General features: G+C 34.5%; 1 protein-coding gene across 18 annotated transcripts in view; it reads left to right on the top strand.

Moving 5' to 3' along the window:
• MCTP1 (multiple C2 and transmembrane domain containing 1) overlaps positions 1 to 14,687 on the top strand; it is a 536,345-nt gene that overhangs the window by 379,059 nt on the left and 142,599 nt on the right. For 16 of the 18 annotated variants that reach the window (XM_063085528.1, XM_063085527.1, XM_063085526.1 and 13 more), the window contains 4 exons: positions 10,014 to 10,116; positions 11,806 to 11,908; positions 12,265 to 12,366; positions 12,747 to 12,821. The exons of 1 other annotated variant lie outside the window; for it this stretch is intronic. In XM_063085528.1, coding sequence (XP_062941598.1) covers positions 10,014 to 10,116; positions 11,806 to 11,908; positions 12,265 to 12,366; positions 12,747 to 12,821 — 383 coding nt within the window. The remainder of the gene's footprint in view (positions 1 to 10,013; positions 10,117 to 11,805; positions 11,909 to 12,264; positions 12,367 to 12,746; positions 12,822 to 14,687) is intronic. One more of the 18 variants, XM_063085541.1, reaches the window with a different exon arrangement.

The raw sequence follows: 14,687 nt of genomic DNA, 5'->3' as shown, positions 1-14,687 counted from the left end.
GTTGTCCCCATTCACTTTTTAATAATTATGCTTATAGAATACTTTTAAGCAGATAGTATACTTTGAGAAGACATTTCATCCAATTTATAATGCACCAAAAATATCCAACACCTGGCATTCTTATCATGATAACATACCTAGTTTAGAAAACAATATTACACACACACACACACACACACACACACACACACACACGCACACGCATACGCATGGTAAATGTATTAGTGCTGCATAAATCTTTTCCTTAAGAATGAGACTAAGCAAATAAAAGCATCACAAGGAAAGAAAGCAATTCATTGCTTTTCCTTATTTTATGTCACCACCTCTTTTATAAAAATGAAAGTTACTTTTCTTATAGTAATTGCATTTTTAAAAACTAATCACATTCTAATTATAGAAATGCAAACATGTTCTAAAATCAAACAATTGATATCAAGTATTTCTGAAAAGAGAAATGAAAATAATTTACACAAGGACTGCTGAGGCTGGTGTCTGAACCAGTGTTTTAAAGGGAATTACAGAAATCATGTATGATTCATATGCAAGTCACATGTTAGAAGAAACTGCTCTGGAAGAAAAGGTGGGATGACAAAAGAGATTAATAAATGGGTTTGATATGCTCTAGAGGTGAAGGACTATGGGCCGAGAAAGTGGTGGTCCCACTATCAATGGGAAATGAGGGAAAGGGAAATACTATAAAATAATTAATTGGGTTCTGTGAAACTAAGATTACAAAATGATCCTTTGAGTAAAGAAATGGTGAATTGCTGATTTGGCTTGGAGGGCTACCTTGAGGATTTCACTCAATGCTTGAAGACATGCTTTCAGATGCTACGATCATGGTTTAAAATAAAAGTATTATTCATATTTTGTTACAATCTGGTTGTGTAAATAAGCAATGCATTTCCTGGAACAATGAATCAGGGAAATGCTGAAAAAAGAGAGGACCTGGATTTAGGGAGGTTTTTTAAAAAATCTTGCTACAGAGATATTTGAGTTATATGATAGTACAGTTAGACTCATAAATGACTGAACAATCAAGTCCAAAAGAGTGACTATTAAAGGACTGTAGTCAATAGGGATGCCAAGTAGAGGGATACAGGGCTCTGTCTTTGATCTGAACTGTTCAATGTATTTACTAATGACTTTGAGGAGATAATTGATTACTTCCTTATTAAACTTGCTAAGAGGGCTCGTTAATTCATTTACGTACAAAATATGTATATAATATCATCTATATATCACTTATAGATACATATACAGTATATATATGTATATATACATATACACACACACTAAACTACTAAACAGACTAAAATAATAGGTTTAATTCAACAAGATGAACATTAAAAAGTATAAATCTAAAGTCTTTCCTGGGTACAAACCAGAATGTCCTGCTTTAACAGTAGAAAATATAAAAAAAAGACTTTAGGGTCTGAAATGAGTTTAAGCTCCATGAAAATGAATAATACATACATCAATTTTGTTACATTGAATAAAGAGAAATGTTGAAACTAATATTTTATTGTGGACTCATCAGACATGCTTGGGTATGAGTTCAATTTTGGAAGCTACTCTTTAAAGAAGGATATTGACTAACGGGAATATTCTCAATTCTCAACTGGGATATCTGGTGTTTTAAAATCAAGTCAATTGAGAATAGCTTGAGGATAATGATAATAATAACAATCATAATGGCACCTAACATTTACTGAGCCCTAATCACATGTCAGACACTACTCTGAGCTTGGTACAAGGATTATAACAACTAATCTCACCACAACCTTATTAGGTAATATTGTTTTCCCAAGAAAACTGAGATGTAGAGGGGTTAAGTAATGTGTCCACAATCAACACACACACACATACACACACACACACACACACACACACACCGGTTAATAGACGGCAGAGCAGGCATGCTGATCCTGATCTTTCCACGAAAGCCACCAGCTTACTTGTGCTGGAGAAAGGGAGATGTTGAGGGGATGCGATTTCTTTTGTTAATTATTGAAAGGCTTATCATGTGGAGAGTGTAGATAAGAGCTGGCAAGTGGGTAATGGCCAAGGTTCAGGCCCAAAGAGCAATCTTCCTTCTAGCAAATTTGTCAGAAGGGGATTTATTATAGAGTATTAAATCGATTGAAGAATCTTTGGGGACAGGAAGGTCCTAAGAAAACAAACCCTAAACTCAGCTTCCAGAGATAAGTACTAAAGCCACTTGGCAGAATCAAGGATTTGCTGACATTAGCCAGCAGAGAAGACAATGTGACAACTGCATACATGATTCCTGCTTGCAGTCTACAGCAGCAAAATGAAATCCACAGGCTCTCATTTAACTAACTTCTAATATCAAACCTTAGGCAAGTACATCTGATTGTGCAACCTAAATCACATTTGCATCTCTAGCTGCAAGGGAGTCTAGAAATATCATTTTCGGCTTCATGGCCTCTACAGTTCAGAAAAAAACACTAGATGGTAGTTCAAATGGCTGCTCACAAGCCATTCAAAATATGTAGCACAGGAAAGCAAGCAGTGAAAACTGGTTACATATGAGTACTCTATGTGACAGGTGCTGCACTTGCACTTTACACCTATCATTTCATTTAGATTTTAAACTTACTTCAGAAGGCAAATCATAAACTAGATCAAGGCTACAGAGATATAATTTCATGTACAATGTAAAAAAGCATTTTTCCAAAAATTATAATTGCCAAAAAGTAGATCTGAGTATTTCTGCGGGGGTGGTGATTTCTCCATCATTGGAACTGATGAACCAGAGCCTGAATGACCGCTTGGTTACAAAGGGGAGGCAAGCCCTAAATTAATTTTTGAACTTGACCTCTAAGGCTTCTTTCCAAGTCTTTATATTCTGAGATATTGCAGTAGGCACCAAGATCAATATAAGACTCTTGAATGAAGTATTTTGTAGGAGACAAATAAAAAGACAGAGACATCATTCTTAAGGCAAAGACTTGACAGATGACAATTTTCAGTTGTCTTTGATCAGTTAAAATATATGTATATAAAAGGTTTGATCACCTAATAATTTTTTTAAGGCTGAAACATTCTATTTCACTGTAAATAATCTCTTCAGCTAATTGGTTCACTTATAGCGATGCTTATCTGAAACCTTGTGCTTTTCTAGGGAAGTCTAATTGAGTGTATATTTACTATAGGTCCTAAAGTACCTAGGAAGGCTTGCAAAAACAAAGCAGCTTATAATACATTTTTATATTCATTTTAGAACAAATGACTTTTGTGTTTCTAAGCTTGTTAACAAATAACTTGCATATAGTTTCTATATTAAATATGAATTGAAAATGAAGTCTTTAAATGCTTTTATTATAATTTATCTAAACTCTTAAAAGCTTAGGCATAATTTTCACATGGCCTCTCCTCATTTTATAGATCCCATAGTCTCCCTCTTCTTTCTTTTCCAGTTTCTCATCTGTTTCATTTTACTTCCCATTCTTCTGTATGAATTTTGAGCTTCCCAGCATATATTGAGATGGTTCAATTCTAGGACTCAAGAATGCATCTAGTTATACATAATCCTGTAAATATATTCTTTTGCATCTAGTTCTAGATCCCAAGGGAAATAAACTCATATTTACATTAAGCTTTGTCTGTTTCCATTAGTCACAGTTCTCAAAGTGTGGTCCAGGAACATCTGGGGATCCCAGAGACCCTTTCAGGGATCTGTGAAGTCAAAACTATTTTCATGGTGTTATTAAGATGTTATTGGCCTTTTTCACCCATCTTTTCTTACAAGTGTATAATGAAGTTTTCCAAACACTACATAATGTTTTACCACTCTGATGTTAAAATCTTACTGATTTATTATTATTATTTTTAGTGGATTAATAAATATTTTTAATGTTTTCATTTTTAATTTCTAAAATGGTAAATTTTTATAGATATAGTTCACATAAACAGAAACTCTGAGACCCTCAACAGTTTTTAAGAGTTTCTAAGACCAGAACATTTAAGAACTGTTGCTATAGGGCAATGCTTCTCAATTAGGGGGAGGGTAGTGTTCTTCCTTCGGCACTTTGCTGATTTTTGAGGAAGTTTAGTTGCCACAATGATTGGGGAGTGTTACTGGTGGTTGGTAGCTGGGAGTTGGGGATGCTAAATGTTTTACAAAGCATTAGACAATCTTACATAATGAAAATTGTCCCATGTCCTGCATGACTAACTGGAGACATTGATATATGTTTAAAATCTATTTCATGATTATCTGAGTCTAGATTGTATCCTGAAATACATATTATTTACTCAAGTCTTGTGAATGGCTGCCATTTTAGGATGGTGTCCCAGGTCATCCTAAAATGATCCTTGTAATCTTATTCCCCATTGCTTCTTTTACCTCTTCTACTAATACCTCCATTGCTCACTGCACCCCAGTATCAGAGGCCCTGAGCACACCAGGCTTGTGGTCTGGCTCTTCCCTCTGCCTGGATCACTTTTCTCCAGGCATCCACTAGCCTACTCCTTCACCTCCTCCAGTTCTTTGCTCAGACCTCACCTTCTCCCTCCCCACTGCAAGTAAATTCCAAGACAGCAGAGACCTTTCTCTTTTTTGTCCATATGGCCTGCATCCACTAGGCAATCATTAATTATTTGTTAAATAAATCAATGTATGATTTTATTGTAAACAACTTCCTTTTAAGTCCTCCTTTATAATAGAATTCAGATATTATATTAAATTTTGATATCATGTAGATCACTTTTATTTTATTTTATTTCAGGTTAGTAAAGAGGGCATTAAAAAATCTTTAATATGAAAAAAAAGATATATTAGATCTAGTAAGTTGAGAGCCATGACTCTAGGCTGTCAGTTTTTCGGCCACAATGAAACCTGCTTTATGACTTCGTGAGAAAAGAGACTTCCTATTATTACTACTCAGTCCCAGAATCAGACCCAGTGGGGACATAGTGAAGACTGTCAGTTAATGTAATTCTACCAATCAGATGTTTAAAATATGTTTAGGTCAGTTGATGAAAAAGGCTAAGGTCAAAGCCCCATCTCCAGTGATATGAGGAGGCTCGGAAGATATCTTCAATGTATGTTGCTTTTTGTCCTGATGGACCCTATGGAATTCCCTCAACTATAACATTGTTATATGTTATGATTGAAATTCCAGTTTGCAAAAAGGAAAGATGGCAACCTTGATTATATATTTTTTTAAAAAATTAAAGTATAGCCATTTCAAAGTGTGGCAAGTGAGGAAATAAAACCAAAGAACTTAATTTGTGCAAGGTAGACCCAAAATAAAAGGCCCCCATGGGTACAAATTGCTTTCTATGCTATTGAAAGCCTTCTGTGTTTTCAGACATGGCAACAAAGAAGTGATCACTGGGTCCCCATACACACACATTTTTATAGCACATCACATGAGCAAACTGTGCCACTTGTCAGCAGCAAAATGACCCTGGACAAAGCCCACCAGTGATGGATCAGGATTAACTCTCTATTCTGGGAGCAAGAATATCATTCAGTATCTTTTGAATGACTTTAATGCTCAAAACAGTAGTTTGCACAAACTGTCATCCACTTGCCCACAAAACAGGTAGCAAGTGAGCAGGGGCGGTGCAGACTTTCCCACAGTTCTTTATCAATATGTCAGTGTTATGACCTCAAGAGCAAGAGCTAAGAGTGAGACAGAATTAGCCACTCAGTGCACCCCATCTAATCCTTGGTGCTGTTTTGAAGATTGCCAGAAGAGACAGAATTGGAGACAATTCCAATGTTTGTTTGTATTGTTGTAGGAAAGGCTTTTCACCAAAAGAAGAATTGTGGTAATACTGTATATGTTTTAAAATTTGTAATGGATATAGTTCTATGAGTTAGGGTAAAAGAGTCTCTTTCTAATGTTAACTTCAATGGAAGATTTTTTTTTTCCTATAAAAATCCATAGGGAAAAAAATAGCCCTGAATATTTAACTAGATTACAGATAAATGCATCAGTCCTAACATAATATTTTCAAGTGTCTATGTTATAGCAGTTATGTAACACATATCTAGGTCTTTTGTGTTATAGACACCTTATTAAAGGGATACACAAATAGATTTAAGCTAAATATTCCTAATCATAAATTGTTAAAGGCCATTTTTTACGTGTCTGCTCTTCACTTCTAAAAATGCTGGTGAGAGAGATGTACGGTCACCATAGATCTCAAGGGTCATCTCCACGGGGAAATGATCTTCGCTTCCTTTCCCCCTCCTGTTCTAGAGTTATAGAATGGCTTGCTTCTTTCTCATTGCTCCCATTGCACCTTTCACTTACCTGTATTACGGCAATTTACAACCCGGTATTATAATCGCGTAGTTACATGTCTATCATGCCCACTAAATTGTGCATGCCTTGAGAGCTGGGCTATGTCTTAATCATACTTATAATTCTGGGGTGAGCAGAGCAGACACTCAATAAGTCTGAATGCTTAAAAAGGCATTCTTATTCCTATTTCTCTCTAGAAAATTGTCAACATGGAAAATTATCATAGTCTCAAGGAAGGCTGATTCTCTTGTAGCTGTCACCCTCACTCAGCACTGCTGCAATTTCTATCCTCTATCCAAATCAAATTTTCCAGTTTCTTGCATTGCTAACAAGTGGGAGGAGAGGGATAGGCACTTTTAAGCCAAAATTATGGGGATTAAGGAAAAGCCCTTCGGTACCTACAGATCAGTTTCAGTCTTATGACAAAAATAAGTGAGAGGGAGACAAGAGATTATACAATCTGTGTTCTCATACATTTAGGCTCTTTAAATATTCAAAAAAAAATTCAAAAACAATATGCTGCTTTCATTTCTTGCACTTCTAGCAATACAATATTGAATAAAAACATTTAGGAGACTGCTTTGTGTCACTCTCTGGAGCTCTGCAGAATTTAGTGCAGTTTATAGACATCAGCACTCCACCCTGTAGCCAACCCCACAACTCAGGTACTGTCAGCAGGCCCAGCAGCATATCACAGGGTCTAAATGGAATGATAAAAGGATGAAAAGAAGGCGCAATTAAGGAGATAATTAATGGTTAAGTCCATCACTAGTATTTCTCTGATTGTTTTTGTTTGTTTAAGTGGCAGATAATCAAGGCTGCAAAATTTAGGAACTGAAAAGCCAGTCATTTAAAGCATTATTTAGCAAACCAGATATGCACATTAACTATGTGTAGCCACTTCTTTAAAATAAAACTGTAGTAGTGGTGCCTTTTAGTGGTGAGTTTATAGAATTTGTTATTGTACATTTACTAATATTTTGGTTGAAATTGCTGTTAATTTTTAATTGCCCTTGAATCATGCAGTGGCAGAAGGATATTTTCTATATTAGTGAAAAATAACAGTGTGTAAAGACATGATGTTGGCATTCATTACCAATAACTGTAAAAAGATAACTTTTTAGAAGGAAAAGATGAATAGAAATTAATCATAAAATTGCCTCCTCTTTCCTTACCTAAATTTCCTCTTTGTCAGATTCTAGTGATATCTAGTCTGAGCATCTTGTTGAATGCTTATTGTCCTTGAAGAAAAGGACTGGCTTGGCTAAGCTCCATGAATTATTTTCTATCTTCAAATAATAATATTAGGGCATATTAGACTGATTGTACAATATTGACATCTGCAAATCCTGTTGGTTCTACCTTCAAAATATATTGAGCATCCAACCACTTTCCACCACTTAGGTGATTGCAATAGCTTCCTAATGTTTCTCCCTATCTCCTCCATTGCTTTCTCTCTGCTGTACTCTCCAAATTGCAGCCATCAGATCAGGTCACTCCTCGACTCAAATCCCTCTGAAAGCTCCCCCTCTCACTTAGAGTGAAAGCCAAGTCCTTTCAGAGGCCTGCCACTCTCCCCAGACCTCTCTGTGTCATCTACTACACCCACATCCCAACCTCCCAATTCATTCCTTCACTCACACTGGTTTCTGGATATTCCTGGAAACCCCAGGAACATCCATTTTCCTGGCTTTTCCATTACCTATTCTTTTGGGTAACTAACCCAAGGCTCATTCCCTCATTTCCTTCATTTCTTTGACTATATGTCACTTTCTCAGCAAACCTTCTCTGCAGCCTTCTTAAAAATTGCATATAATACGAGCACTCCCCCTCACCTTTCCCACTGCTGTATTTCTCCATAGTACTCTCGTCTTCTAAAATACTGAAATATGTATTTATTGTCTGTCTCCTTCCTTAGTGCTAACTCCATGAGGTCAGGGATTTTTAAAAATTGTTTTATTCACTGTTGTCTTTCTAACACATAGAACACTGCCTGGGACTTGCAATAAATATTTGTTAAATGAGTGAATCTAGTCAGAACATTACTGAGCTTTTCCTATGTGTGTGGCCTACTAACTACTAAGATATGGCACAGATATTGGGGAAGGTCTTGCCTAGTGGCTTACATTTAAATATATTTTGAAAATTATTTGAATTTGCCTTTTTATGCTTGTGCCTGAATTCTATGGAAGAAAATAAAGTTGATGTATCAGATAAAACCTATTACAATGCATTTTAATGAAGAAAATATTCTTTTACGAACACTATTTTCTTGGGTCTGTGTGAGTTGAAAGTGAGGGTGATTAAGAGGTAGGGCAAGATGAATGAAGAATGTGGGAAAGAAGATAATACAGATCCTAAGCCAGAAGTAAAATTTTCAACAGACTTCAAGGACTTCCAGTTTTCTATTCTTTATTGAAAATTATTCCCAAGACCCAAAATTGAGACTACCATAATGTTAAGATATGCAATTATCCTTGGGTGGATGAGGCCACTGAACTAACACACACATTAAATCTCTTTTTTAATAAAAAATTAATAATTTAAATTAAAGTGAGTCAAAGTTTGTACAGCTCATTTTAAGAACTACAATATGGAAAGTAAATACACTGCTGTATGGGAATACATAGCTTATCTGTCAATAATAGCTAATGAATTCCTTCCCATTAAAATTTAATTGAAAATCTTCAATGATATTTAAGCTTTCACAGAAGTGTAAACTACTGTGACTACAATTCACAATGCATTTAAAACAATTATTCTTTATCATTAAAGTTAATAATATGCACATTAACCTCTTATGTAGTCTAAATCAATATTGTAGCTTAAAAGATATGACCTCTGGACAGCTTTGTCTAAATATTGATTTCATTGTCATTTGTATAAGATATCAAACAAATTACATGCTGCACTAATATCATTAATGCTGCCCCCACAGAGCCTCTGACTTTATGGGTTCTTATAATACAGGACATGACATTACAGAAATATTGAGGACATCACAAAACATAATTGCAGAATGGATGAGATTTGACTATGGAAGGGCAGAGTCACTGTAAACAGATAACTTCCAAATCCTTTCCTCTCGGTGGACAGAAAAAAATACTGCTCTTTAACATGCAGATTGGTTCTTGATGTTAAGTTTCAAATCACAGAAGTTTTTCTGCCTCAGAGGGTCTAATTTACCTTCTTGTGATGCCGTAGATACCCTCAGAAGAAAGTAAATCTTAGTGAGGTTAAAATGTTGTAATTCTGCAATATAGCAGTTTTCCCCAAATAAACTTGATTAGATATTTCTATTACAAGTCACTAGTGAATCAGATGAGTTGAAAAATACGTGCATAAGAGCAAAGGGAGTGAACTTTTCAAATGGTCATTATAGAATTAAGTAAAAAGTGATTTAGAGATGGACGTGCGTCACCACATTCTCCCTTACAATTGGCAGTTAGTCTAATTTTTGTAAAAAAAGAAAAGAGAGAAAAGAAAATTGCAAATTAAAATGCCAGCTATATAATTTGCTTTCTTTTACTTTTTTCAGGTTTTAAATTGTTATGAATCTTAGCAATTGATAACATCCAGTTACATCAAACTCTATTTTGATGGTGGCTTTCTAAAAATTCTTAAAATTTTACTTCACTTTTTTTTTGGAAAAGAGATATGGTCATGATCATGACACTGAACTGTCAGTGCTATTTATACTAAAAATATTCATCCAAAAATCTTTTGTAGGTAAAAGTGACCCATTTTGTGTGGTAGAACTGAACAACGATAGGCTGCTAACACACACTGTCTACAAAAATCTCAATCCTGAGTGGAACAAGGTCTTCACATTGTAAGTAGGCATTACCTTGGGCTCATTTCAGAAGTGGTGGTACATTTTATTTTTTAGATTTTTAATGTGTCTGTTTATTCTTAACGGATTCACAACTCAATGCATCTGGCCTGCCTTTGCTCACAACAATGAATTTCCTAACTTCCTGTGAAACCTGGGGAAAGGGTACGCCATTTTTCTTTGTTTTCATGGACATTTTTTAAAAACTATGATTCGACGAAGGGTTTTGCTACCATTAACTGAATCGCCATACTGCTTCTTCCTTTTATACTTTCCTTTGAAATTCTTCCCAATTGCATTGACACCGAGGAGGACAAAGCTCTGTTTGTTCCATTGCTGAAATCAGCAAACGATCCGGTCACAAATTCGGCCGATGCTTCAGTTTTGGTTTGTTTCATTTTAGCACAATAAGAATATTAAGTATTGTCCTAGATACCAAAACACCCTTTGAGTTAATTTCCCTTTTGTTTTAAAAAGTTTGTAAATCTTTTCAGTCATGCTGGTGGTGCTACACTATAGTGTCTCCTAAGTTCGGTTTTTTTGCATTGGGCTTTAGAAATAAATTCTGAACAAAGGAAAACTCTCCAAACAGAAGTACTTCTTAGAAGTTTTCTAACATAGTTTTATTTTTTTGTGTATGAAAAACTGCTAAATTCCTCATTAATTTCTATAATGTCTCTGCTTAAGAGGCAGTAGCTAATCAGAATTTAATTATCCAACCAATTTATTTTTAAAGAATTCCACATTTTTATAAGAGATGAAAGCCTGGACAGGAGACTTGCACTCCTGAGAAGGTTGTGGAGAGTGTTTTTCTCTGGAATGCATAATTGAATGAATAGGTTTGATTATTATCAAAGCCATTAATTGATTGTGCCCTGATAAAGCCTCTTCTCACATGTGGTTGGGATTTCTCAGTAATGAATATATTCACGTTTTTGTTTTCTCTTAATTCATGTTTTCTTGGTAAACAGTTTGATCAAAGAATAAATGCTATCAACAATTTGTGCTTATTTTTCCAGAAACAAAAATATGAAGAGCTCACACAGTTGTTTATTAACATATGTTGTCTTTGGAACATAATGGAACACTATTTAAAATCTAAATTCCAGGGTGGTACAATAGCTATAAATGTTACATTATCCTCATTCTATTTTATGTTTGTTAATTTTTACTATAAACCTAACAGAAACTAAGTCAATGTTTTGGTGAGAGCTGTAAACAAAAAGGAGATGTCTTATTATTATAAAAAATAATAATTATATAAAATATAGTGTGAGTCTTACTGATATCAAATCTGGTGGTGTTTTATGTGGGAATAATGGAAAGATAGGAATTATTGTGATAATGAGATAAAAATCTAAAAACCACCAGTGCCTCCTATTGATTTTTTTTTTCAATAACTTATTCTGTGCTCATCCTGCTGGGAAATTATATTTCATTAAAAAATTATAACTTGAAATGACAATGGTGTTCAAAATTTTAGATAATAGAACCATCACTGCAGTCAACTAAGGTGCATTATGGGAAATTCTGTCAGATTTCAAGCTATCTTGTATATGTGTGTATGCAAATAGCATACATAAAAACACACACACAAAAATAGCTGGAGCTTTCTAAATTTTCAAAACCATTCTCATTCGTGTTTCCCACTGATAAAATCTTTTTTTCTTACATATACTTATTATGCAGCAATGTTAAAGATATCCATTCAGTTCTTGAAGTGACAGTTTACGATGAAGATCGGGATCGAAGTGCTGACTTTCTGGGCAAAGTTGCTATACCATTGCTGTCTGTAAGTTTTATTCACCTGACACACTGTTCTGTGTTGCTTTTGCTCACGTAAAAAAAAAAAAAAAGGAAAAAAACACAACAAAAAAACCCCTTAGCTTTACGTCTGTCATTTCTCAACCAAGGTCTGTAATAAGAACACTAAAAATTTTAACATACTCAATTCACAGCCATGTTGAATCCCATGATAGTTAATTTTTCCTGACAGACTTGATCCTGGTAATGAACAGGTACTTGTCAGAATTGCCACAGTTGTTTTGGGTTCTCTGTCAGTTTCAGCAGCTGGGGGTCAAAGGTCACCGAGGGAGTGTATTCAGTGGAGACCGCGAGACAGACGGCTGTCATGTCCTTTTCCCGCAGATTCAAAATGGTGAACAGAAAGCCTACGTCTTGAAAAACAAGCAGCTGACAGGGCCAACAAAGGGGGTCATCTATCTTGAAATAGATGTGATTTTTAATGCTGTAAGTCTTAACTTTGGCTTTTTTGTACTGCTAAAGAGTTCAGTTTCATGAAAGCTTTTGTTCCTGATTTGTAGAGAATTTCTGTCATTCCTCATTTTCTCTAAACCTTGATGTATCCTGGAGAATACGCTTCTGCCACTGCCTGGCACACCCACGCTTTCTGTTATAGTTGGCGACTGCCGCTGTGGTTGTGCTCTGGCCACTACCTGCTGGCCTAAGAAAGGGAAGCGCATGCATGTGCAACTGTATACATTTATATTTTATGAGCACAGCAGCCAGAACTTTGCAACTTTAGAAATTATTGCAAATTGAACTACGTGAAAAACTTGTAAACATTTGTAATATATTAATCCATAACAGACACATATGTTGATGTACAGGTGAAAGCCAGCTTACGAACATTAATACCCAAAGAACAGAAGTACATTGAAGAGGAAAACAGACTCTCTAAACAGGTAAAAAGCAAGGAAAGATTAATCCCTCTGGGAAGACCTGATGATATCTTAAAACATCGAAGTAAATTCAAATAAACTTCAGAGATATGGAGGGGGGAAGACTATGGAATTTTTGATCATCTACTTACTGAAAATTGCTCTTTCTTTCTTACTTCCTTTTTTTCCCTTCTCTTTCTTTCGTTAAAAGATCAAACAAGGACAATACCAAACTGATAAATTGGATAGGGGTGGTCAGAAAGGAAAGGGGATACTGTAGATGCTGCATATAATGGATATGTATTCATGTTTTGGCAACAGAATGATCATTTTGAACATAAAATACAGTTTGATTGCCATGGAATGTGTAAATGAGTATGCCAAAAGCTGAGGTTCAAATATATGTCCAGACCACCCACAGGTATGGTGCAGGTGTGTGTAAAGTGAGCCCAGCATAAAGCTCTTCCCCTCTAATACAGATCTTCTAAGAAGATCTCCATCTTCTAAGGGAAATCTTCCTGTTAATTAAATTTTAACTGTGATCTTCTAGAAGTGAACTTTTATTGGCATTTTAGCTAACAAAATAGAAAATCAAGAAATCTGATTTTTCTATCATGAAGCAATTTTAAATTAAACTTGATATCTGTGGCTTATACCTTTAAATTAGGCTTGATATCAAGTTAAGAAAAAGTGCTAAGAAAAACGTTAACATCCAATTGACAGAGCTATAATAAAATGTATTTGTTATGGCTATAAATTTTACTGTACTTATTCGTGCCTTGACATATTTAATTATTTTGCTATGATATTAGAAGCCTAAATATATTTTTATTTTTAATTGAATAAATTCACCAAAACAGTGGGATCTTAAGTTATTCAAAGACAGTGTTACAAATGCAACGTCTATCTAAATAGAAATACACATTACATTTCTCCCTAATTATAGACAAAAGTAACAAAAGTAGCTCTTAAATGAAGGTGATAGGGGCCAAGAAGAAAAACAAATAGGGAAACTACTTAGCTTGAAATGAATTGCAGTTTTAGCAAATTGTTAAAACTGGGATGCACGTACATGTCTCTGTATTAACACATATATTTTTGTTTATTTGACTTCGGTAAATTTCACATAACTACTTCTTAAAAATACCAGATCAACATTGAAGTATATTTGGAAGTAGCAAAATATTAACCTGACGACATAATTATTCTAACTATTAATATACCTATATGTAATTTTTTGAACCATCATGTAGTACATGGGCTATTCTTTTTTATAGCTGTAGGCATGCCTTAGTTTTAAATTTTAAATTATATCAATTCTCATATACCTTTTTAATGAAAGATTTTGTAAAGCACTTGGTTGCCATAAATTTTTCCCTAACTCCAAAATTATGAAAAAGTAATGAGAAACTATAGAATCTGTAGATTAAATTTATTGTGGGGAGGGGGAGAAGATAAAGAGAGATAATATGATAGTAAAAAAAGGGAAGATTCCTACTAAAATTGTAAAAAAAAATTATTTTCTATACTAAAGAAGTACTTGACAGGTTTTTCTCTAAGACCCTAAATAAAAACATTCCAAGTTATCCATTTCACTTTGAAATATGTTAAAGCATTTGATGAATCTTAAAAACACAATAAAATTTGAGTTTAAAATTGTTTCATAATATGTGAATAGCCAAAAAAAATTTTTGATCTGTTAGAGATTTTTTTCTTATGACCGAAGTTATCCAACTTACACGACAACATTATTTAAACATATACATTCAGTTAAGAATTTTCTCTTATGTCAGTTCTTTCCACTTTCTCCAGAAATACTTTTCCCTTTAACTTGTGAGCCAAAGTGCTTGCTATGTTCCTATAAGTTTATTAACTTTCTAAATCCTTTTT

This window comes from Cynocephalus volans, chromosome 2, assembly GCF_027409185.1.
Source record: "Cynocephalus volans isolate mCynVol1 chromosome 2, mCynVol1.pri, whole genome shotgun sequence".
Lineage (NCBI taxonomy): Eukaryota > Metazoa > Chordata > Mammalia > Dermoptera > Cynocephalidae > Cynocephalus > Cynocephalus volans.
Note: the sequence above shows the minus strand (reverse complement) of the source record. Positions and strands in the feature narration are given on the sequence as shown.